Consider the following 27,514-nt stretch of genomic DNA (forward strand, 5'->3'; position numbering starts at 1 on the left):
TTTGAAGTGTGAGATCCAAATTCAAATATTAGTGACAAACTAATTCAAAGAGGTTTAAAGAGCCACATGATGGACGTTTGTAATTTATCTTACCAATTTTATAAGAATATTATATATAAAAACGCACACAATACAAAATGTCAATAACAGTATATTGAACTACATCAAACACCTTTGGCATGATTTCGGCATACAATGGATCCCAAATGAAAGGTTCTACTCAAACAGACTAAACCTGCAATATTTCCTCGGAATGTTGACTTTCTCTCACTCTAAACAATTACATGAGCTGTTGGCAACAACTCATAAAGTAGTAGACACCACCAAAAATTTAAATTATTTGGAATGCTGATGGTTTTTCACAATGGAACATTTAGGAGAGCAATGGAAGTATAAAATGAATTTAAATTGAAAAAAAATCAGATGTGTTTGTGTCAGAAAAACTAACTGTTTTTACAGAGTTACAAAAAAGTTTTGTTCGGCTCCAATAATTTTTATATAGACACCAACCACATGTTAGGATGCACATTGGGAGGGGATCTCGGAGCAGACCCTGGCACGACTGATTGTGATCAAAAATGTTTTATTGTTGCCAGATCCAAGGGCAAATAGGCAAGCGGGGAGCTGACAAGGATTAGGAAGAGTATCAGGCTTGAGGTTCCGACGTGGGGCACGCAGAGACAGGTCCGGGGACGAGAGCAAAAAATCATGAGCCGAGAATCACAGAGAGAAGTATCAAGGCGTGCGAGAAGCAACTGACGGTGGAAACAGACAAGTTTATCTGGCGACGAGGTGAGGCGTCCACTGGTTTATAAAGGTGGCTGATGATGATTGCCTGCACTAGTGGCCGCTCCACCCGTCTGACCTGTGAATTAGATAGATCATGCACACCTGCCGGAGCTGGCCCAGCTCTCAGGACGGCGGGCAGAAGCCCTAACACCACATGCTGTATTTTAATTGACACTTCCTGAGTGCCCATACTGTGTTGCATTGCATTTAAAACTCGGTAAAGAAAAACTGCTCTGGCAGAGGCCTGCACCTAACAGTTCAAAAACAAAAATTAATAGAGTCCTAAGTAAGTCAGTGAGGCCTGACGGTCTGAACGGGACAGGTCGCATAGAAGTGGACCATTTCAAATGTGGCTGTGGTCTAAACAGTCAAGTCTCCCAAATCGGAATTCATGAGGCAATTACGTCGACAAAAAGCGAGAGGGAGAGGGAGGACGTCAGCAATGGAGCTGTGCATTAGCGTTAACGCCTAGCTTGAATTCGGCTTTTAGGGAGGAGGCGGGCTTGAGCACAGCCATAAAACAATAAAACAGGGAAAAAAGGTATAAAGCTGAGATTGCTTGGTTTTCTTCCTGTGAGCCGAACGAGCAATATTTCAATATTGCTAACATGGCCAAAGGTCTGGGTAAACTGACTGTATTTGTGTGCGTCATGCACACACTATTCTATCAATCCATATAAACTTTGAATTTAAGACTAAACGGGGATTATTTATGTTTGTTATTTTTGCCCTCTTTTTGGAAATCAAACTGATCACTCTAGAATGACGCAGAGCCAGCATGCACAGTGGGGAAAATAAGTATTTAGTCAACAACTAATTGTGCAAGTTTTCCCACTTGAAAATATTAGAGAGGCCTGTAATTGTTAACATGGGTAAACCTCAACCACGAGAGACAGAATGTGGGGGGAAAAAACAGAAAATCCCATTGTTTGATTTTTAAAGAATTTATTTGCAAATCATGGTGGAAAATAAGTATTTGGTCAATACCAAAAGTTCATCTCAATACTTTGTTAGGTACCTTTTGTTGCCAATAACGGAGGCCAAACATTTTCTGTAACTCTTCACAAGCTTTTCACACACTGTTGCTGGTATTTTGACCCATTCCTCCATGCAGATCTCCTCTAGAGCAGTAATGTTTTGGGGCTGTTGTTGGGCAACACGGACTGTCAACTCCCTCCACAGATTTTCTATGGGGTTGAGATCTGGAGACTGGCTAGGCCACTCCAGGACCTTGAAATGCTTCTTACGAAGCCACTCCTTTGTTGTCCTGGCTGTGTGTTTGGTATCATTGTCATTCTGAAAGACCCAGCCACGTCTCATCTTCAATGCCCTTGCGGAGATTTTCACTCAAAATCTCTCGATACATGGCCCCATTCGATCTTTCTTTTACACAGATCAGTCGTCCTGGTCCCTTTGCAGAAAAACAGCCCCAAAGCATGATGTTTCCACCCCATGTTTCACAGTGGGTAGGGTGCAATTCAGTATTCTTTTTCCTCCAAACACGAGAATCTGTGTTTCTACTAAAAAGTTCTATTTTGGTTTCATCTGACCATAACACATTCTGCTGTTCCTCTTCTGGATCATCCAAATGCTCTCCAGGCCCACGTACACGTCTGGCAGTGTAGGATTTGAGTCCCTGGCGGCGCATTGTGTTACTGATAGTAGCCTTTGTTACTGTGGTTCCAGCTCTCTGTAGGTCATTCACTAGGTCCCCCCGTGTGGTTCTGGGATTTTTGCTCACCGTTCTTGTTATCATTGTGACGCCACAGGGTAGGGCTGGGCGATATGGCCTTAAGCACGTATCACGATAAATTGAGCAGATTTACCTCGATAACGATAAATGACGATAAATTCACCCAAGCAGACTGTTATATCATTTGAAAATCTGAATCAATGCATGAAATACAGATTAACCGTTTCTTGTTGATTTATTTACCATCTTTCAATTTAATATATTTAACAATTGTACATGCAGTCTAAACATTAAGTATACAAAAATTTATCTTAACAATAAGAATTCAAGTATGAACATTTAAAACAGTTTGTATGGCTTGAACAATGTACATTATCAAAATCAATATGCCTGTGCAAATATGTCATTGTAACACAAATTACTTACAGCTTGAACAGTACACTTCAAAAAGACAAATTATTGTTAATGGCTGCTGTGACATAATTACTCAACACAAGTGTTTACTGCAAGGTTTCAGGTTTTTTTTTCCTAGTGCATTTTTTAATACATACACACACACATTAAAGATGCCTTGATCTAATGACACAGAATTAAGCACATACAGAAAAATAGCTGGGGCCATTAAACAGTTATGTTATAATTTTCACTGTTAGATTGTACTTTATGCTGAATTTACCATCACAAAAGCTATCAGAGAAATCACACACAGAAAAGAGATACACAATAACGTGATAAACTAATGCTGCATTCCAGAGAAGTCGGATTTATCCCACTCGGATGGTACCAGTTCCAACCTCAAAGCGTTCCAAGCAAATGTAAACAACAAAGATGGCGGATCGCGACGAGGTGTTTTTTTATTTTGGCCATCCAAAGACATTTTGACCTCCAGCGAACCTGCCTTCCTATAAGCGATCAAATAGTAGAGGAAAAACGACGGCTGCGTTATAGCCCACACTGTAAACTGCCTTTTTTAGTTACATCCTTTGCTGATCGTCAATATAAAAACATAGCACAAAAAAGATAATTCACTGTATGAGAAGAAAATACATGGCGTCTCAAATAAACTTGATTTACTTCATTATTGTGTTATCATTCAATACGTTTTCATGAGCGCCATTTTGTCCAGTGACGTCAGATTGAAACAACTTGGAAGTCGGGGTATTTTTTCTCCGACTTCGCGACCTGGACCTCCCAGTTCGAGTGGCGTTCCAATGATATTTTCCTACTCAGAGGTCGGAAAAGTCCGACATCCCACTTTTCTGGAACGCAGCATAATTGCTAGATGCAGTCCGAGACCAATCCACTCATTAAGTTCAGCTGTTTCGACGAGTTTAGAGCCGCTATCCAACTCCATCACGTTCATTTCTAGCGTTAACCGCTAGCGTTAGCCTGTGGCTTGGCTACCAGTAAAAAGCATTGAAAGCATCCTCTTTGGAAATCATGAGAACAAGGAAGGACAGCGGGTGAAAGCCCGTCTGGGTGCCGGCAAGAGTCTATTTAATGTCGGGTGAAAGTTTGGCGAACCTCCCTTAAGCAACACTCCATCACGTTTGCTTGTAGCGTTAGCCGCTAGCGTTAGCCTACCGGGCTCGTTTGTTTGGCTTCCTGATAACCACGTGACTCCATACGTAAGCACACTGTCTGCTTTCTTAAAGGGGAATGAACATAGCCGAACAACAGAGTCAAAGCGGGATGAAAAGACTATATTTTCTTGTTTTATTAAATTACCGAATTTACCGTCATGGTCAAAATGACGTCGGTCATCGAAAAGAATTTCAGTACCGGTAAATTTTCAATTTACCGCCCTGCTCTACCACAGGGTGAGGAGGGAGTTGAAAGTCCGTGTTGCCCAATGATAGCCCCAAAACATCATTGCTCTAGAGGAGATCTGCATAGAGGCATGGGCCAAAATACCAGCAACAGTGTGTGAAAAGCTTGTGAAGAGTTTCAGAAAGCGTTTGGCCTCCGTTATTGCCAACAAAGGGTACATAACAAAGTATTGAGATGAACTTTTGGTATTGACGAAATACTTATTTTCCACCATGATTTGCAAATAAATTCTTGAAAAATCAAACAATGCGATTTTCTGTTTTTTTGTTGTTGTTTTTTTCCACAGTCTGTCTCTCATGGTTGAGGTTTACCCATATTGACAATTACAGGCCTCTTTATATTTTCAAGTGGGAGAACTTGCACAATTAGTGGTTGACTAAATACTTATTTGCCCCACTGTATAGTCATTTGTTTTGATGCTTCTGCACATGCGGATCAGTTTGCTCAGCGCGTGTCGGATTGTGAGTTACTGTGCATGTGTAATTTACGGGCTCAATGGAAAAAGTCAGTCTGAACAGGCACACCAAGTAAACTGATAATAAGAAAAATCAAAATTGTGCATCAAGACCTGTGGTCTAAACCTAGCCTTAAGTAAACTACTACTGTATGCAATAAGATGAATCCAATTATTGTTAAACAAATGCATGTAATAAGTAAAAATATAGAATTAACCCACACAATTTACGTTGTATATATATTATTTTTATTATATGTCTACACCACAGGTGGGTGCTGGATTTTGTTCCAACCGATACAACGCAGAGAGTTTAACCAATGAACTTCCTGCTGAAACAAGCAGCACCTGACAAATTTTAACTGATTACACATGTAAAAGATCTAATTGGTGAAAAGGTGTCCTCTTCATTGGTTGGAAAGCAAACCTGCACCCACTTGGCCCTTTCTGGAATCGGTTTGACACCTGTGGTGACTCTACACAGTTTACAGAGATCCCTCGTCAATTCACGCTTCAAAATTTGCGATTTCAGTTCTTCGCGGGTTTTTTGGGGTACTGTATAAGGCTCCCTTGACACCACAACTTTGTCTCATATTCATCATCTTAATCTCAAATGCACAGGTGTTTCTTCATCATCATCATTATCATCATCATCATCATCACTGCCAGCCGCTGGAGTTATTTTATTTAAAATGTTAAGATATATGCATGTATACATGTGCAAATCATTGTTTTCTTTTATATATCTCTCATTTATATCGTAATTATTAAATTTGCAGTACTTAAAAACCAGTTATAAAAATATAGATTTACATATAAGGATTTATTTATTTATTTATTTTTTATTATACTTTGAAGAATAAAGGGAAAAACATGCCTTATACAGTATGTATCTCATTCCAGTGCTGTCAAATCTGAAAAAACACACACACACATATTCTTTAAATGAAGATAGGCTCCGCCTCTACTTTGTTGGTTTTTCGATTTCCCCCCCCCCCCCAATTAACCGTGAAAAACAAGGGATCACTGTATTTGGGAAAATGTCTTTAAAATGTTGGTTACTGGCAGTGCCGGTAGCCTTGCAGGTAACCAATTCATTGGTGTGAAGTCAGCTCAAAGTTGTGTTCCATGATATATAAACTTGTGCAAGGCCAGAGAGTAGCAGCCCACCTGCAAAGAGTGGAGCCAAGGTCGTCTATCATAACTTTTTAACATGTAGGCTCAGTATGGAATCATTTGCTAGCCGGGCAGTTGCTCATCATCGTCTGTCATTTTGTCCACAGACATATTTATGCTCTCATCCTCCCTCACAAACACTTAAGGTCATTCCATCCCAGCTTACCTGCTAATATTTACAAGGTATCTTTGCCTTTTATCATTTTTTTTTCGACTGTTGAAACTTTTATGGGCATTCATAAAGAAACACACCATTAAGACTGAAGGGATCGACGTTGGCCCAAGTGTAGTCTCAATAAATCATGTTTAATAAAAATAGACAGGGTCACGGCCCTCAATCTTCTAAACCCACCCTGCATGAATATTTAGAGATATCAAAAAATAAATAAATAAATACAATTTAGTTCAGAGCTTTTCAGGCCCCTGAGCAATTGATGCATTGTAGGGAAGCAAGCAAGTAATCATTCCTTCTGCAACACAGATCTTACAACTTACAGTCGGTCGAACATGCATGGAATAGTATTTTAAGTCGTAATATATGTATGTCGTGAATAACGAATTGATGATAGATGAATGAATAGGATGTAAAGGACACGTCCATGCATGGATTGTAATGAATGGATGAACCATCATGATGTATGGTTTTATTGTAAATGGATAAATTGATGAACCAAATAGATGACCGGATGGAAAAATGGATAGAATGTAATGGATAGATTGATGTACGGTATGATGAATGTATTATGCATGGGTGGATTGTAATGGATGGATGCAAGATGAAGTCAGCTTAAATTTCCAATGTGGTATGAAAGGTGTACAGCAAGAAACCTTGATCAGTGTAACGTTTTTAACACTTACACTCACGTCCCACAGCCCTTTGTGTCAAAGGGATCCAGTGCTGCTACGGACATCGGTGCTGATGTTACCACACATCTAATTACAGCATATGAATGCCTAAAGCAACAAGCAGCATCTGTGTGAATCCACACTTCGGAGATTTCTGTGAGTTTGGTCTGAAAAGCACAGATGAATAAATGTCTTCTTTCACACCTTTGATGTGATGATGATTTGGAAATATGTGAGCTGTTCCATCTAACCCAGACGCTTCTCGCTCACCTCGCCTCAGAAACATTCACTCTAAGAATTACATGCTAAAGTTGTGTTTGAGTGTGCTTTTGTAAGCAGACCCATCATAGTTATCATTGAGAATGATGAAAAAAAAATAAAAAATTGCCCAATCTTGAAATTTATTGCAATAATCCAGGCGCCAGAGTGGCGGTGCCAGTTTTACATGAATGATCAAAATGTGCGTCACTTAGAAGTAAATAATGAAGGGTTGCATCAGACACCCTGGCAAACTTGCCATCTGACTTCTTTAATATTAGTTTTATAATATTTTTCTCTCCAAATACTGGAAGTCATTCAGTCATCCACACAAAGACTCAATTTCCACACCAACGTCAGATACGCGGCATGTTTGACAAGTAAACGATAACGGTGGGAACCCGAAAGAACGTGTATCTAAATTAAAGGTAATTTAAAGATGCTGTCTGCAGCCAGCGCTCAACAGCTTGTTTGTGTCTTTTCTGCAGATGGAGGTGGATGCAGACGATAAGCGCCACCGCACACGCTCCAAAGGTATCCGCACTGATACACACAGCCATTCAGGGTGACCTTCACTCCCCCAACAGCCAAACACACTTGCACATATATATTGTACACACCACTGCACATCTCACAGACTGTCACACTTAGGAATCCCGTGTCACTGCACGCACTGCATGTTTATGCCTTTTTTTTTTTTTTTTTTTTAATACAGCCTTTACAAACATCTTTATCACATGGGAACACAATACAATGATGTACTGTAAATTATTGGACAATTTCAAGTTGTGTAAAACTGCAAACAAAACTTGTATTTTAGAGAACCCAGAATGCCTGATAATGGTCAACTCATACTGTAGGTTAAAAGTTACTGAGGAGAGGCCATGTTATAAGAGAAAACTAATTTGGTTAATTCGTTTGTACTTTGAACTGATAATTTGTCAAACATCCTTGACAGAAGATGAAATAAAGGGAGGATTTTTGTACTAAAGGCCTTTTCATACAAGTGTCAACCCAGTGTGAAGAGCAGTCCACAGCAAGCGCAAAATGGGAGGAGCCAACTAGCCTGACATAGACGCTGTCAGGAAGTGAAAAGCGGAAAGCATATTTACTATAGTCCTAACCACCAATGTGTTTATTTTTCAATGCTGCACAAGAAAACAGAGACTTTTCCTATTTCCTTGTAAAAAAAATATATATACGAGTTTCGGCGAGAAGTTGAATAGTTTAGTTTTTGTTGTTGTTTGTGAACTACGTTTCCACACAAACGCACATCGAGGTACCATTTAGCCTAGCAAGGAAAGGTATGAGAGTCATTTTTCAAGTGTCCCTGGGCTCACAAAACTTTAAAAAAGCGCATTTGTCTAAGTTTCGTCGTGATCCGCATATATCTATCCGCCGAAACAACCTGATAGCATAGATATAGGTACACCTGACCCTCTGCTACTTCATGCATTATTGATGTAAATAGAATAGAATAGAATAGTGTCGTTGAAAATAGAACAATCCTCAATTTCAGGCCCTGCCTTTTGGTGAAAATTCACTCCAGACTTTTGGCTCCGTCCAAAACGTCGTTCGCCACCCACATTCGCCGAGAAGTCCCTTCCTACACAATGAACGGGTTACAGCTGAACCCTTCACACTACGCTGCCGCTAGTTTGAAACGGCCTTAACACTAAAAAGATCAATCATGTAGTTGGTGGCAGTGGTGGCCACATGATGATCTTGGTTTGAATAAGCCGTGGCTCTTCTCATCTTTTCAGTTACAGGAAGCTAAAATCTAAGTGGCCATCAGCATGTCCACAATATTTATTTATCCATTTCTTAATAATAATGCTGATATTCATAAAATATATGGCATGTTTCTAAAAATTCTGGTATTTGTCTTATCTTTTCTGATTGCGAGCGGCAAATTGTAAAAAATGGCATTCAGCCAGACAAATAAAATTAGTGAGCGTGATAAAAGCAATCATACTGTACAGTAACACAAAATTTGTATGTTTAAATTCTAGCCAGGTATGTGGTGAAATTAAAAGAATTCTGACCAAGTGTGTATTGTATTAATGATTTTAGTGGTTAATACCAAATCTGTTTAATGATTCATTTCATTGCTAAGTTACTCAGATCAAAAGTCTCACTGATATAATATTCAGCAGGTCTCTTCTTATGTGTTAGACCAAAAAATGCTGCATATCTTTTTTACTAAAGCATTTTTTTTTCTTTCATCCTCTTAGTGCCTGTGGATCCAGCATTAACACAGCTTTTCAGGTCAGTTGAATTTAAAAAGTTTTCCCAACGCCAAGCTGGTAGACAAAAACAGATATCAATTGATCCACACGATGACAACTGCTCTCACATCAACGCATCGCACAAACACAGTCACATGTTGTGATCACGCTGACGTGGATGCACTCGAAAACATCTACTTAATTGTTTATTGTTATTTGTTTAATCATCAAGCAATATACATTGATATGGGTTTTGTTTAGTTCTTCATTTGTCTACTTTATCAATCAATCCATTTGCATCTTGTGCCTTGGGCATCTTCAACATTAAAAAAGCAAGACAATAGACCCAATACTTAAGTACAACTCTTTCTAATGTCCCATTAATAAAATTCCACCGCATAAATTGTGTAGCATTTGGAGTTTCTCTGCTTTTAATGTTCTAAACTAGACAACGTAAAATATTGTTTTTGTCTCATGCACTCGGAAAGTTATATTCAATTATCAATTCATTATCCATGCAGTGCAACTCTTTTTGAAACCCACATCCTTAAATAACTTCTTGCGTGAGGTGGGTGGGTGGAACGTTGAATGGTTTCATCGACTTCATTTGGTTTTCAAGGCTTTCTTTGTCCCTATAACTTACTTTTAACTTTCATAATTGAGACAAAGATACTGTCTGCCATCTGCCTTCACCATGGCAACCATGGATCAGCTACTTAAAGTGATCAATTAAACCAGCTTTTATACTTCACTGATTTCATGTTAGTATCCTTGCACAACCATTCAATCGCCCCCCTCCCCACCACCACCCTCGCACACATACACACACACAAATTTGACCATACATACTACATCATTTTAAATAACAATGTGATTAACAAGTCTGTACATTTGGCCTCCTACCCAAAGTCAACAGAGGAAGGATGCATCTCAACCACAACCTTAATATGAACACATATTATAGAAAATTGATCGCAGCTAGATAAAAATAATATGCACATTTACCATATCAATACACGTATTTATTAGTACTCTGGATGAGAGGCAAAAACCCTATTCACTGTAGCACTAAGGGACACAGATTTTGTATTCCGTTTTGTCTGATTTGTGTTTAAGAATATTACTTTGATGTGAGATGTTTGATGTACAGTATTTTGATCATTTAAAGCAGCATACAGTATATGGAATGTAGGGGTTTGTAAAAGCATTCATTTCCATTTTCAACGCTGCTATTTTACTTTATTTAAGTGTTACCATTTGAACTTGAGTTCAACATAGCATCAAAACAAACTACTTTCTAAGAATAAGGAATGTTTTTTGATGGATACCTGGGCCCACTATGCCAATGATGGAAATTGGGGAGCTAAACATTTGTTTGGTAGTATGCAATATGTTGTAATAGGTTTCTGAAAGCACTGAAGTAATGAAAACGCCTCTAGTCGGTCGTTGTATAGCCATATGGAAGCTACCATTTATTGGAGCAACTTGCAAAGCAGTTTCAATATATTGAAATTGGCGGATTTCTGTTATTTTCTTCAATATAAAAAAAGGAAAGAAAAAAAAAAAAAAAGCCCTAAATTTGGATAAGGTTTTTTTTTTTTTACAGAAAAAAAAGAAAATGTTGCTATAATTACTGCATTTAATTGTTCACCAGAACATCATACATCACATTAAAAATAGAAAAAAAGTCAATAAATTACACCCATCCAAACCTGGAGCCTGTTTTTTGGGAAAGTTGCGGGTCACCCTATATTGTTAAAAAGACTACTTTTGTTTTCACAGAAAACCAATGCGTCTATGTTGTTTGAATTTGTTAAGTGAGTCCTGAGAATATTAATCCTACACAATAGCATTTCCTCAATACTTTCCAGCTTGAATGTACCTGCCACTTAAAGAGCTTAAGTGAGCCCTTGTCACAGTTTATTTGCTTGTGTTTTACAAAGTGCAGCACATTCTCTTGGGAGAGCGAGGCATGCAGCCCAAAGGATGTGTATAGTTCATTAATGGTCGTCACTCAGCCTGAAAATCCACACTAGTCCCAGTTGCTAATGTCATGTTAGTCAAAGAGTGCAGAACTTAAGTCATTTGCCTTATTTTAACATACAGTATATACATAATACACATGGTATTCATTCCCTACTGTACTCTCGTGTTCACTGTTAATTTCATAGTGAAAAGAATAATGTGCTACATACTGTCACTCAAAAAACACCTATTTTGGTGTCCTTTATTTGTCTTTGGGAGTTGTTTCCACCCCAACAATGTGTGAATTTCATTTGTCCTTGGCTATGTGTTAGAGGCTGCAGCAAAGATAAGGGTTTGCGCCTATTTATATCAATAAATAATATTGCACCTGGAAGATTACTACTGTGTTGCCTTTAGCTGATATCCATAGATAGTATAGGTGTACCCTTCCCTTCTCTCTCTTTGCAATCCTTCATCCCCTCTGCTCTCCTTCCTTTCCCATTTTGAGCCAGTTGCTCCTCCCTCACTTTGCTCCTGCTGCCTGCAGATAGCAATTAATCACGGGATCGATGTGAGGCCCATCTCCACGCTGAGGCGTCTATAAAGTCGATAATGTGGCTCGATGGCCCCTCTCTCCAGAGAGCTGATCGTTCACAGGATGAATATGTTTGACTTTCTATAGAACATCCTAGGTTGCATCCCAGAGACAGTTGCTCCACAACCGAGAAGGATGACTAGGCCGCAATGGATGCCAACCATATCATTGATATATTAAATAATGTAATAGTTCAGTGTTTTTCAACCTTTTGTGAGTCACGGCACGTTTTTACATTGGAAAAAATTATTGCGGCACACCACAAATCAAAAATGTTCCCAAATTACTTTCAGTACAGTATATTTAATCTTCTTCAACAGCTCTCAGTCACTCTCTGTTTTTATTTTTATAGCATTTAGGCTTGAAAAGCTCAGAATTATCAGAAAGGGGAGTTTAGCAATGTCTTTAACCGCATCAGGGCCAAACATCTCGCTGACAATAGCTTTGCAGGCAGGTAGTATTAATGTCTCTGCTATCGTGTGGGACTTTTTGGATTTGGCAACAAGTTCAGCAACAAGATAAATGGCTTTGAGGGCTTTCTCATTGACTTTTGTAGTTTTTCTCAAAAAAGGTGGCTGTTTCTATGTCTTTTCACGAAGGCTAGTCCATTGAGTTGTTCTGAAACAACGGTGTTTCGTTTGGAGATGATGTGTAAAGAGCATACGACAGGAGAAAAAAAGTCTTAAATAGCATTATTATATGAATTAGAATCATATTTTGAGATGATTCGACTATGTACAACAATTAAGCAAAGCGCAGATGACGAGAAATTAGTCTTTTAATCTGCCGGTTAGCCACGCCTACCATTATAGGGCTCTAGCGTCCCCAACAGTTGGATGACGTAAGCGGGAGACTGGGCTCATCGGTTTTACTAGTCAGCCCATTGAGGGGGAATTATTCAGAACGAGGAAAACGCGACGAAGAGAGCCGCAAAATGTCATTGTTTCTGTCTCTTTACTTCAATATTTTTACAGGATATTTTTTTTATCCACGTATTTTCCCAAACTGCTAAATAAATGACATGGTCATGACAAATAACAGTCTTGTGCTTAATGGAATATGAAATAATAAAAATGCACTTATTCAGGACGACATGGCAAAATTACTCCATAATGGTCAAAACTGTCGACTTCACCTTTACTGTCGCACCTCCCGAACGATATTTTATGCCACCTAAAGTGGGTATACGTCATTTCCCTTCCCCAGCTTCTGAGAATGTAAACAAACCAAGAGGTGTGACAGCTAGCCGACATGCTAACCCGAACCGAGTGATGTTTCAAAGTATTCGAAGCGGAAAATCACACATAACTAGCCCAAATTTTTTGACATGATGACTGGGTTGTCGATTGTCCTTGCGGATTGGCAAACCGCCCGGCGGAGAGCAATTTACAGTTCGTTCCCTGGAGGAGGGCGGCTGCAGTTGTTGTGCAGCTAATGTGCACGAGGAGAGCTTTTTACATGCCTATCAATGATCAAACGTAAGTAGTCCTTTATTTAAAGAAAGTTTGTAGTATTTACTTTGTAATCGCTGTATCAATATTTGACATAATACAAAACAAGATGTTTACTCACTCCCTCGTAAGTCCAATGGTCCCACAGTAGTAGGGCTTGGCCAATATCCACGGTGAATAGGAACCTTTTGAAACTCCAAAAAGGCGCACACGCCTCTCCCTCATGAAGCAAGATTTTTCTGCAGCCGTTTGGCTGGCGTGATGCGAAAAATAAACGTATTAATCTGCAAAATCAGCTGAATCCTTAGTCCTCATCAGAGGTTGCGCTAGACTTTTTCGTTGGCTGTCATTTTGACTGACAGTGTCATAAAAATCCAATCATAATCCATTTTTACCCGTCACTTACATTTTTAAAATGATAATAATGACATATTCAATAGTATTTAGTTTTCATTCATTTTTAATTAATATTCTGTCCGAACAAGCTTACCAAGAGGCAAACAGACAGCGGAGTGCACCAATCAGCGACGGGCAGACGTGCCGTTAGCAATGCAACGAGGGCAGGACGAGGGACTTGCGCGCGGAAGTAAACATACGAGGAGAACGGAGTTTATTCAACATGGCTAGCGCGAGACAGACTGTTGTCAATGTCTCGTGTCGATGTGTTTTAGCTCATTTAAAACTGAATTTACCACGGATTGGAAGATATTCTCGGCTCTCCCGCCATCCGTGTTGTTGTAGAGACGACTTTCAGCGCGCAAGAGTGACGTTGCTCGTGAAGAACACGTCACGCAAATAAACAAATCTGATTTGTCGATTGATTTTGTACCTACTCGAGAGGTTGTGTCCCAGACTTTTCTCTCAGTGTTTGAAAAATACAGGGAGAACAGTCTGGCCGTGCCAGGCAAACACTCAATTGCCTTGACATTTTTCCGAGTAAGGCCAACGACGTCATGCATCAAGAGAGACAATCGCTAATTAATATGCTCACTCGCCACCCTGTGGTCTGGGGTGTGAATTGCAACCTGTCAAAATGACGGATGGACTTCAGTTTTTTCCGTCACCGTTTAAAAAAACCAGTCAACGACGGAAAATATTCGGTTAACGCGACCCCTGGTCCTCATACACAACAGTACGGCTGTTTAGTGAAGAGGACGCCTTCACCCGTACACGTCACAGCGCCCTCCTCCTCAATGCAAGACCGAAGCCGGAAGTCACTCATTTTCATGGCGCGGGATTAAAAAAACTAAATAAATATAGCAATCGCTGCCACACACATCCACGTCCATATCATTCAGGAGCATAAAATACCGCGTGTATTATGAAATAAACATGCTTTTTCATGTCACATGCACTTTAAGCTTGCTTGGCACCAGTGTTGTTAATTTTACTTTAAAAAAGTAATTAATTACAGTTACAAATTAATTCTCCCAAAAAGTAATTGCGTTAGTAACTCAGTTACCTGAATGTAAGAGTAATTAGTTACTTGGCAAAGTAACTAGTGATATATTTTTTTTTCTCAAAAAAAAAAAAAAAAAAAAAAAACACACACACAGGTCACACAATGTGAAGCTTAAAGTGTTTGGGGGACAATTGGCCCTAGCCCAATTCTTTACCCTCCACTTAACTAGACACAAGGGTATTGCTATAACTAGCTAGTAACCTTTGCTATGTGTGGAAGTCATTTAAAGTTGTGAATCAATCGTTAAAGTTGTTAAAATTTCTCCCGTTATTGCATTAGTTCCCTTCTGTCTACTTTAAACATGTGTAAGTTTTAAAACTGTTTCATCATTTAAAGATAGATTTAAGTTAAGATTTTGCCGATTTAGGAGCATTTTAGATTTTAAAAAATTACTTGGGTTCGCTAGGAAGGATCTCTACATCAGGGCCTTCCAGAGAGGTCTACTGCTTTAAGATGGCGGCTGTTTACAAACGCATGTAGTCCTTAAAACATGTTGGCAGTGCAGCAGTGTCTGTCTTTGCATCTAGTTCTATAATATGATATCTACCGTGTCATGTGGGCGTAGTTTGTCGGCTATGGCTTAGTGACGGGATCTGTCGTTCACTTGAGTAAACGAATCCATTCCGGTTCGTTCAGTAAAACGATTCGTTCAAACGAATCGTTCAACGAATCGTTCGCCCCCCTCATCTCCCTCCCCACCCAAATGAATCGTTCGGTTAGTGAACGGGAAGTGACGTTGCCGAACGAATCACCAAAGACCGCTTCGCAGTATAACTGAACGGGAAGTGACATTGCTTGGTCCCTCCCTCTCTTGCACATTGACCACTCGTCGTAGTTTCAGAAATGAGTGACAGGCGATATCATTCTGCTCTCAGAGACAGCCTCGTCTCCCTCCCGCTGCTGCAAAAGCGAGGGAGAACTTCCGCGTCGTCTGTCCTAGTTTTATGGGCTCAAAGTCATGGCTCGTGCTTGCATTTCGAATTAGGACACGGTTAAACATTTTCCTTTTGAGGGGGAAGTCGGGGTTTGGGGTCGGGGGCGCACGGACTTTCTTTAGCATGATCTTGCTCACATATACAATGCTGCTGCTAACAGCCAACGCGGCATGCCTGCTGTCATGAAAATAAAAATAAATCGAAAGTTTAATTTCTAATTATGGAACGGCCAACACATCATATTAACCTCTCGCTCTGTTGTATTTTTGTTTTTTATTATTAAGATGATCGTTTTGAATTTTTGCACTGGTATTAATAAATAAAATAATCCGGTCAGCTCCCCTGTCGTCCCCGCATCTCAGATCGTCAAATGCTGACGAGAAATAATTGTTTGCTTTATGATTTCGCCTTTCTACTCTCATTAGTCTGTTAAGAAAAATGTAGACATATTGCGACATCTCCCGTGTCCGCGCGCTTTGTTTTTGGGGCGCTTGAGTAGCACATGATGGACGGATTGACATAATTTGTCAAACCAACCGACACCCTCTGACACGGAAAAAAAAAAAAAAAAAAAAAACACTCGGAAAAAATTGACATGTATATACAGTTTCATTGCAAATCAGTATTATGGTGATCATACTAAATATTATTTTTTTTCTGTGCACATATGAGGTACATATCGCTGCCATGAAGCCTCCATATAGTGACAGTTCTCTGCCCGCTTCACTGCCGTCACGCGACCGCAGCTCAGGTTTTGCTTGCCTCGTAGCTACGCGTGTTTTAAATTACTGTAAATTTGATAGTATATCGTCATAGGCACAGTCCCGAGTCTGTTGAGAAAAGTAGAACACTAAACCATGCTCGCTAGATTTGTGTGGTGTTTTTGTCTTTTTGAGCAGCATTTGATAGGCTCCACGTTAACAAATATGTGACAAAGTCGTTTCCTTTCATTTTATGACTCGTTCACCGCATAGTCATTACTGGAAAGTCAAGTTAGCAGCAAGCTAGGTCAGGAACCGGAGGACCGAATCACTGAACGGGAAGTGACAAAACTCAGTCTTTCCCCCCTGCCTGCACGCTGGCTGCTTATTGGCCACACGTGGAAATGAGTGACATACGCCATGATTCTGTTTCCGCTCCCTCCCCTGCCCGCGATGAGGCTGGCGTCTGATTGGTCGTGTGCGATGTCAGAAGACGCTGCCGCTTGCTCAACGCCCTCCCACGCAGCGAACAAGCGCCACCAACTTCATAGAACGAATCAGTGCAGATGGTGATTAGTTCGGTCTCGTTCACCCAAACAATTCGTTCAAAAAGAACGAATCGTTCGCGACCGATACAACACTACTATGGCTGCAGTCAGGTATTATTGGAGCCACCTAGCATCGCGGTTGCAGCGGCGTCTCCCCAACTCCTGCTCTGCTCTCGTCCCCGTGAGTCCGTTTCTCTCAGACTTTTTTTTTATTCAACCAACTTAGTAACGCATAGTAACGCACGCCTTTCCCGCCTCAGTAACGGTAACGGCGTTGCCAAGATGAGAAAAGTAATTAATTAGATTACTCATTACTGAAAAAAATAACGCCGTTAGTAACGCCGTTATATTGTAACGCCGTTATTAACAACACTGCTTGGCACCATGGCGCTGTTTGATAGTTGCTCGGATTTGTAGCCATCACCCACCGTTCTGTCCTCGACAATGTGTTGGAATAAAACATAGGGGGGAGGTTGACACTCGCCACGTATGGATAAAATGGAAAGGACACTTTCGTGTATATTGACACTTGAGGAGTATAATCAAATGATGTACAGTAGACGTGCTAGGGTCCACATTGTCGCGGACAGAATGGTGGCTGATGACTAGAAATCCGAGCAGTTCTTGAACGCAATACGAGCAATACCTCGCTCATCTGCCGCGACCGCAATCTTCTACGTACTCCTTCCTTTCTACTGCAAGTCTGTTAAACTACTGTTAAAAAAAAGAAAAGAAAAAATGCGCTACTGGATAATTTCTCGCAGCACACCTGACGACCTCTTATGGCACACTAGTGTGCAGCGACACACCAGTTGAAAAGCACTGTAATAGTCTATTCAAAGAAGACAAGTTGCTTCAAAAAAGCACTTGCATGACAGTCCATCCAAAGGAGCCTCAGGAAAGTAGCTCTTCCTTCACTGACCTGAGACCTTCTGCTAAAGCATAGTCCGTAAAACATCTTTGGTCATCGTCACCTAGTGTAGCTCCTCCCCCAGCAGTGGAGAGGAAAAGTGGCAGTAAAAGAGGCATAGGTGTAATTTTAGCTAAATACCAATGTGTAGAAATACTATTTTTAAGCCAATATTTTGACCAGGGGTGTCAAACTCATTTGTATTTCGTTTCCCTCGGAGCAGGGGTGGCCTGCGGGGCTGGAAAAGCCCCGGAGTCATTGAAAGACCACTTCATGGACGATGTTCGAAGACATCCAGCTGGCAACACAAGTACCTTTACGTTGGTGGGAAAAAAACAGCTTTTGATGTTGTTTTGGACAAAATTCATATAATAAACAATAACCTAAGCCCTTAATTAGCTTTAGGTAAAATAATTAACAGTGTATAACAGTGTAGTGATTTTAATGCAAACAGGTCATTGATACAATAAACTATGTCACGAGTAAACTATTAGAGAACTGTAACCTGATCAAAGTACACATGTGGGACTTTTAATTCAAATTTTCTAAATATTCGCACTGTAAAAATCCATAGTTTTGAGTTTTATGAGTAGACTGAGATGTTCATATTTACCAATCTTGGCCAGAATTTATACAGAATCGTGGATTTACAGTACCACAAAAAAAGAGAACTGTAACCTGTACCAGATCGAAGTTCACATGTAGGACATTTAATTCATTTTACTAAATATTGGTCCACTAAACATTCAGCTTTGAGTTTGTGAGCAGTGAGATAGGTCCACTACTAAAGTTCACCAACCCAGGCCAGAAGGTATTCAAAATTGTGGATTTACAGTACCACAGAAATGAGAACTGTACACTGATCAAAGTATACATGTAGGACTTTTAATTAATTTTTCTAAATATTCGTACAGCAATCATGCATAGTTTTGAGCATGGAAGTAGTTAGAGAGGTCTACTACTAATATCCACCAACCTTGGCCAGTATTTATTCAGATGTGTGGATTTACAGTGCCACAAAATAATGAGAACTGTAACCTAACATCTACTAAAATGACCCTTTGCTAAAGGGAATCTAATATTGTACTGATGTGACAGCGCTCATAATGCACATGTAAATGGAGCAGTTTTAAGATCAGGCGACTTTATTTCGTTTATGAAATGGTGTTATATATTCAGAGTTATATATTTTAGATTGTTGAGTAATTTAATCGAACGTCCTCGTCCAGTCTCACTCCGTTATTTTGTACTAATTGCTGGCTTTTAATACTAGATATGGGAAGACCACAGAGCTACACATTCCAGTCGTTGAAACGAGACTTGGCAAATCGGTTAAAAAGTCATTATAGGACAACTCTACTCCAGGGTTTTTCCTAAGATTTTTTTGAAGTTATGGTGGTGGTGGTGGGCCGCATCAGAGTCGGACAGCCCCACCATGTCGTGCCGCAGAAAATTGTTTCATATCATGACAAATGAGAATTTTTTTTGAACAACTTAATTTTTTTCCAAAAAGAACCATAACAAAGATATATTTGCAAAGTTTGCATTCTGCCTGTGAACACTTGATTTTCCTGGATGAAAAAAAAAACAAAAAACAATTTGAGGGCTCTTTCTACATCAAATTATATAATAAATAGAAGGATTTATAGTAGTGCTTTGTCGTAGCTCACAGCTAAGGTACATGTACGTAGAGTGCGTAGCGGCTTACAGCTACATTACCCTTACGTAATAATACAACTTTTTTTCTTGTTACAATAGTACGACTTTAATCTCGTAGTCCTTCTTTTTTTTTTTCTTTATTTGGCCCGAATACTCCGTCGCACAATACCACCACTAAAATAATAGTCCTTCTGTTAACGAACCCTCGCCTGTTGACAACTTTAATCTTTCCAAAATACTCATCTGAAATTATAACCAGTTATGTCCCCAACGAACAAATGCTATGCTACGACACAATGATTCGGATCAATGACATCGTTACATCAATGTCAATATTAGTGTCATTTTGACAGGCTTAAAACAGAATTACATTCATTAACTTGAAATACTGTTCTGTGGATTTTTCTCCCGATTTCCAACTCTGCGCGGAGATAGTCAGGCACAAGCTTGCAACAGGAGAACCGATGTGATTTTCAAAATAAAGCGTTTAATGAAAAAATTTGTATTTGACGTGCTATTTCAGATGACTTCAGGCAAAATAGTGTGTAAAAAATGAGCTATATATTTTTCATTATTCATTTAGACGTCATGTTAAATTATAAAAATTATGAATGATTAATTAGATTGTATCTTTAGATATTAATTGGAAAAAAAAAAGTCATTTGCAAGGCATGGTGACTTTTATTTTAGAGTGGCGAAGTGCCACAATCTTTTATGTGTAGGGGAAACCCAGTACTCAAAACATAATTAATTACATGAAAATGTTTTAAGATAACTACAGATCTAAAGCTGTTTTCATTATTTTATTTGAATGAATGTAAAATTTACTAGACGAAACACTCCCAGCATCATATATTTTTCATTCAGACATCTCTCTTGTTAATCTTGCTGATATAACTCAGTTTGCTTTGGTGATTCTTGTTAGTCATACAAAATTTAAGAAATACAGGAGCAGGCTATTCTATCCGACGAAATGTTCATGGAAAATGGTTAAAAGGCCACGTGGACAGTACTCCACAGGCGGCATGTTGCTCACAGAACATCAGCTGAACGTGAGCTTGTTTATAAGACTGTCCGTGCAGAGTGGCAGTTGACAACAGGCAGCAGACTGGATGTGAAAGCATCTCTTCCATTCAGAATTCCAATTACATGCTTGAATCTCTTTTATGAAAGGAGAAAAAAATAAGATCGTTTCAACAGAGACCCCATATGAATAAACCCCATCATGGCTTTCACACTCAGGGGGCTCAGGGGGGGTGACACTGATATCGCATATTCCTCTCCACCCCCGCTAATTTGCATATTTACAGTCTGCCATGCTAATCAAGTTTATTGGGGGATATAAGGACTGTGCATGAGCTCAATCGAGAAGGACAGAATTTGTACCAGCCTCTATTAGATGCACAAGGAAGATAATTCCACACAACCACTGCCACCCAACACAGACATACACACACGCACACCCCTCTTTGAAAAGGAATGGTTTCTCCTTTGCTAATCCAATTTCAAAAGACAAAAAGAGCCATCTTATGTAACTAGGACAGCTTCTTCTAATTATAGTGTTAATGCACTGTGAAGAATTCCCCTGATTTGGAACACAGACCAAGATTTTGGAGATATTTTTGTTTTCCTAGTTGTGGGCTGTTTGAGCAAGTGCAACCAGAGTATCACATTCATACAAAGAACAGGTTCAATGCACTTTTGTCTGTTTTAAAACACTCATTGACTGGCTTTATCGCAAAAAAAGAAAAAAAAATGGAGGACGAACTAAGCAGCATGAAACAAATGGCATAGGCATTAAGACCCGTTGTGATAAATGAGATCTGATTAACTGATTAATGGAGGTATTAAGTTATTCGCTGCCAGAGGTTCTATACTGGCAGCTATTATTGAGCATTTTGACAGACTTTTTAATAAAATGCTGTGTTCTAAGATTACATACAGTATTGGCACCCCTGCAATTCTGTCAGATAATGCTCAATTTCTCCCAGAAAATGATTGGAATTAAAATGCTTTGGTAGTAATATCTTAATTTATTTTGCTTGCAATTAAAAAACATAAACAATGGGGGAAAAAAAAGATTATCATTTTACACAAAACTCCAAAAATAGGCCAGACAAAAGTATTGGCACCCTTTGAAAATTATGTGATCCTTCTCAACTTTGTGTAATTAACAGCACCTGTTACTTACCTGTGGCACATACAGTGGGGCAAATAAGTATTTAGTCAACGACCAATTATGCAAGTTCTCCTACTTAAAAAAAAAATTGAGAGGCCTGCAATTGTCAACATGGGTAAACCTCAACCATGAGAGACAGAATGTGGGGAAAAAAAGAGAAAATCACATTGTTTGATTTTTAAAGAATTTAGTTCCAAAATAAAGTGGAAAATAAGTATTTGGTCACCTACAAACAAGCAAGATTTATGGCTGTCAAAGAGGTCTTACTTCTTCTAACGAGGTCTAACGAGGCTCCACTCGTTACCTATATTAATGGCACCTGTTTTACATCATTATCGGTATAAAAGACACCTGTCCACAAACTCAGTCAGTCACAGTCCAAACTCCACTATGGTCATGACCAAAGAGCTGTCGAAAGACACCAGAGACAAAATTGTAGATCTGCACCAGGCTGGGAAGACAATCTGCAATAGGTAAAACGCTTGGCGTCAAGAAATCAACTGTTGGAGCAATTATTAGAAAATGGAAGACATACAAGACCACTGATAATCTCCCTCAATCTGGGGCTCTATGCAAGATCTCACCCCGTGGCGTCAAAATGATAACAAGAGCAATGAGCAAAAATCCCAGAACCACACGGGGGGACCTAGTGAATGACCTACAGAGAGCTGGGACCACAGTAACAAAGGCTACTATCAGTAACACAATGCGCCGCCAGGGACTCAAATCCTGCACTGCCAGACGTGTCCCCCTGCTGAAGCCAGTACACGTCCAGGCCCGTCTGCGGTTCGCTAGAGAGCATTTGGATGAACCAGAAGAGGACTGGGAGAATGTGTTATGGTCAGATGAAACCAAAGTACAGCTTTTTGCTAGTAACACAGGTTCATGTGTTTGGAGGAGAAAGAATACTGAATTGCATCCGAAGAACACCATACCCACTGTGAAGCATGGGGGTGGAAATCATGCTCTGTGGCTGTTTTTCTGCAAAGGGACCAGGACGACTGATCTGTGTAAAGGAAGGAATGAATGGGGCCATGTATCGAGAGATTTTGAGTGAAAATCTCCTTCCATCAGCAAGGACATTGAAGATGAGATGTGGCTGGGTCTTTCAGCATGACAATGATCCCAAACACACAGCCAGGGCAACAAAGGAGTGGCTTCATGAGAAGCATTTCTAAGTCCTGGAGTGGCCCAGCCAGTCTCCACATCTCAACCCTATAGAAAATCTGAAGAGGGAGTTGAAAGTCCGTGTTGCCCAATGACAGCCCCAAAACATCACTGCTCTTGAGGAGATCTGCATGGAGGAATGGGCCAAAATACCAGTAACAGTGTGTGAAAAGCTTGTGAAGAGTTACAGAAAATGTTTGGCCTCCGTTATTGCCAACAAAGGGTACATAACAAAGTATTGAGATGAACTTTTGGTATTGACCACATACTTATTTTCCACCATGATTTGCAAATAAATTCTTTAAAAATCAAACAATGTGATATTCTGGATTTTTTCCCCCTTATTCTGTCTCTCATGGTTGAGGTATACCCATATTGACAATTACAGGCCTCTCTAACATTTTCAAGTGGGAGAACTTGAACAATTGGTCGCTGACTAAATAATTATTTGCCCTACTGTAACAGGTGGTGGCAATAACTAAATCACACTTGCAGCCAGTTCAAATTGATTAAAATTGACTCAACTAATGTCCTGTGTACCACATTGAGCATGGAGAAAAGAAAGAAGACCAAAGACCTCCCTGAGGACTTGAGAAGCAAAATTGTGAGGAAGCATGGGCAATCTCAAGGTTACAAGTTTCCATCTCCAAAGACCTAAATGTTCCCGTTTCTACCGTGCGCAGCATCATCAATTCGTATAAAGCTTATGGCACTGTGGCTAATCTCCCTAGATGTGGACGGAAAGGAAAAATTGATGAGAGGTTTCAACGAAAGATTGTGCGGATGGTGGATAAAGAACATCGACTAAAATCCAAACAAGTTCAAGCTATTCTGCAGTCCGATGTTACAACAGTGTCAACCCTTACTATCCGTCGGCTTCTGAATGAAAAGGGACTCTATGGTAGCATACCCAAGAATACCCCACTTCTGGCCCACAAACATACAAAAACCAGGTTGGAGTTTGCCAGAACTTACCTGAGAAAGCCAAAAACGTTTTGGAAGAATGATGTCTGGTCAGATGAGACAAAAGTAGAGCTTTTGGGGGAAAGGCATCAACATAGAGTTCACAGGGAAAAAAACGAGGCCTTCAAAGAAAAGAACACGGTCCCCACAGTCAAACATGGCGGAGGTTCCCTGATGTTTTGGGGTTGCTTTGCTCCCTCAGAGGTCATGGGTCTTCCAGCAGGACAATGACGCAAAACACACTTCAAAAAGCACTAGAAAATGGTTTGAAAGAATGGACTGGAGGTTTCTAAAGTGGCCTGCAATGAGACCAGACCTGAATCCCATAGAACACATGTGGAGAGATCTGAAAATGGCAGTTTGGAGAAAGCACCCTTCAAATCTCAGAGACCTGGAACAGTTGGCCAAAGAAAAATGGTCTAAAATTCCAGCAGAGCATTGTAAGAAACTCGTAATGGATACCAGAAGCGGTTGTTCGCAGTTATTTTGTCTAAAGGTTGTGCTACCAAGTATTAGGCTGAGGGTGCCAATAATTTTGTCTAGCCCATTTTTGGAGTTTTGTGCAAAATAATAATTTTTATTTTCTTTTTTCATTCTCTTTGGTGTTTTTTCATCGTAAGTAAAATAAATGAAGATATTACTACTAAAGCATTTGTAATTGCAATCATTTTCTGGTAGAAATTGAGCATTATCTGACAGAATTGCAGGGGTGCCAATACTTTTGGCCAGCGATGTACATTACTTTCTTTCACCAGGAACATATGTTTGAGTTGACATTTTTCATACATACATTTTTCAGCAGTAGACAATGGACAGGTTTTTCAAAATAGAGCTGTTTCCCCATAAAACTAGCAAAATATTTATTGTTGCTGATCAATCACTGCCAGCCCTCTACCTTAAAAAGGATTTAGCATATATATTAAATAGCTACCACCATTTATGCAGTCAAAGTAGTATCTCATTTATTACTGTAAGCTATGGTTTGCAATGGTCCTTTTCTCATAGACCTCTTTGCCAGTCCTGTTGTGTACTATGTATGAGGTTCAAACTATGGCGAATAAGAGTCTAAGCCCACATTCTACCACTGTCACATTTGAGCTTCCACACAAAAGGCGCGCAGTTGTCGTCAGCCGCAAAGCGAGAAAGCGAGGGAGTCGTGTAAACCACAGCCGAGCTTTAATTGCTGGTGTCAGGGCTGAGACACGGTCGAACAGGAAATAATCACGTTAATGAAACATTTTAATTATTCAACATAATTGTGGAATGTGATGAACGTGTCAGCGAATCCCTTGTCTGGCTGTTAGCACAAGGTGTCCCCCTCCAAAACACACACACATTCCAAATATCGTCTCTCTCTTTCACCATTAAAAACAGCTGCTTTCCCTCATCTGTAATATGCGCACAACAGGAGCGAGATCAATCTGAACCATATTTACTTGTACTTGTCCGCTCTGGGTCGCCGCTCAATGCCACCCACCTATGCCTTTATGCCCACTGCCCTGAGCCCCTGCGGCCATTCCGCACCTCACTGCAGGGCTTGCTGGTGTATCGATCCAAGAATGAGCAGCAGAATACAAGAGTGCAGGTCTTTCTGCAGGTTCTTTCTATGAATTTTCCCTTGCTCAGTTGCCAACTAATATGTATCACAAGCTCACACACGCGCATGGTGGCCCACAGCGCGCACCAGATAATTAAAGGCATATAAAACAAACACAATGATCAGCTCATTACAACCCATGAGACTCTGTCTTCCTGATTTGGTCTTCCTTTTTTGCCTTCCGTGTCTTCCAATCCTCATCTTAGTAATACTGATGTACCTTCCTTCCCTCCTTCTTTCCTTCCTCCTTCCTTCTGTGCGTTCTTTGTTTCTTCCCTTTTTCGTTTCTTTCTTTCTTCTGTCATTTTTTTTTACTTCCTTCCTTCCATCCCTCCGTCCTTCCCTTCTTTCACTAGCCACTCACATCTCTGCCAGTTGTCTGCAGCACTGCTAATTCCCTCCTCTCATTTGCATGGTTATCAATGTGTTTGGACCAGCCAACAGAAGCAGTTGGAAGGTGGGGGTCGTTAATATGTTAATTAGCCGCCTCCATTTTCTCTTGTTCAATTTTAGACATGGGTGCACCAACCCGTAGCTTCCACCAGCTCGCTCAATGTCTGTTATGCACAATAGAGAAATGCTAGATTTGAAGCTAAGTTTATGTACACCTAGCTTAAATGTTCTTCAAGTATTCTTCCAAGTCTCAATAAAACTCTTGGAAAGGCTTTTATACATTTGTATAAAACCTAGTAATTTCTGAGTAACTTCTCCAAGAAAATACGTTTCTGAGAGTTACCGCTCTCAACTATTCCATGAACCATCACCACTTGGAATCGAACCTATTTCACACACATTCATACACTAAAAGCTAAACCAACCTCCAGCCTGTTCTTCTGCTGTAATTCGGAATTGTGTTAAGTCTCCGCGGTCAAAAACTTGGATGGTGATAGTTTTTGCTGGCTGGCGTCATCCCAATATGTTGCGCCCCAAACCCAAAAGGACCAAATGTTAGATTTGAAGCTAGGTTTGTGTAAACCTAGCTTGGCTACAAAGAACATGCAGGAAGTTGATGTAGCTTTTGTGGAGGTTGGTAGCTGCTCCCCCAGTTGCTGTGATAGCAACCCTTTTTATACAGGGTCAAACAATAGGATGGGAGGGGCAGGAAAGCAACATAGAACATAGAATAGAATATATAGACTACATGGGGGCCACATGGCCCAGGACTAATGAAAGGCTGACAAGACATAAGTTCTCCTATTAGGTGACTAACTACAATTAGTAAGGCAAAAATTTTAACTGTATGCATAATAATTCTAACAAGAATATACAAAATGCGGAAAGTAGTTTGGTTTTTCCAATTGTATTGATTGTTGAAATATATATTTATGACAATAAAATATGAAAGAAACAGACTTGACTTTAATGTTTATTTAATGCTATTAATGTTTTTAAAAAGGATATGGCTCATTGTGTGCATCTAGCAACAGTATAGTAAGTAGGTAAGCACTCAAAAATTCATTACAAACAGCTGTCAGACCTAAAACAATATTTTAAGACTGCCTGGAGGGGGGAGAGGGGGGTTCTCTCGCTTTATTCTTCTTGGTGAGGTCACCAATAAAAATTGCTACTACTCCATTGATTGGGCGCCCGTACTTCTTTTGAATTGTATTGTCTTACACTTTTTCTGACTAATCTACTTTTTAGAAAAATAAACTTTGTTCTAATTGGCTACTATTAGTTGAAAACAAGTGATGTGGAATGTGACTACATTTTCCTGATCAAATTACTTTCAAGGATTTACGAAATAGTGATTGTCGTACGGTACCATCACACATAATAACACTAACTAATAACAATATTAAACGTGTTGGTTCACCCAATTAGTTTAAGGACTTGTTATAGGGGTTTTGAAAAAATATAACAAAAAAAAAATATATATATATATATTTCACAAAGTTTAAGAAAATAATCATATATAAACACACACACACACACATATATACAGTGAGCAAACTCTTGTCAGTGAGCAAACTCTGCTTGTCCACAGTGAGAGACAATATAAAAAAAAAAAAAAAAAGTTTTTTTTTTTAACAATTTATTTGTATAATACTGCTGCAAATAGGTATTTGAACACCTGCCTATTAGCTAGAATTGTCAGCCTCAAATAC

At 39.7% G+C, this 27,514-nt stretch overlaps 1 protein-coding gene and 1 long non-coding RNA gene across 7 annotated transcripts in view; both read left to right on the forward strand.

The window, feature by feature from the left end:
• myt1lb (myelin transcription factor 1-like, b) overlaps positions 1 to 27,514 on the forward strand; it is a 245,956-nt gene that overhangs the window by 77,157 nt on the left and 141,285 nt on the right. For all 6 annotated transcript variants that reach the window (XM_057860211.1, XM_057860209.1, XM_057860213.1 and 3 more), the window contains 2 exons: positions 7,535 to 7,580; positions 9,281 to 9,314. In XM_057860211.1, the coding sequence (XP_057716194.1) occupies positions 7,535 to 7,580; positions 9,281 to 9,314 (80 nt within the window). The remainder of the gene's footprint in view (positions 1 to 7,534; positions 7,581 to 9,280; positions 9,315 to 27,514) is intronic.
• On the forward strand, positions 15,800 to 27,251 carry LOC130931422 (uncharacterized). Its single transcript, XR_009067208.1, has 2 exons — positions 15,800 to 17,112; positions 18,065 to 27,251. It is a non-coding gene; the product is annotated as an uncharacterized LOC130931422 (long non-coding RNA).

The sequence above is a fragment of the Corythoichthys intestinalis genome, chromosome 15, assembly GCF_030265065.1.
Source record: "Corythoichthys intestinalis isolate RoL2023-P3 chromosome 15, ASM3026506v1, whole genome shotgun sequence".
Classification (NCBI taxonomy): Eukaryota; Metazoa; Chordata; class Actinopteri; order Syngnathiformes; family Syngnathidae; genus Corythoichthys; species Corythoichthys intestinalis.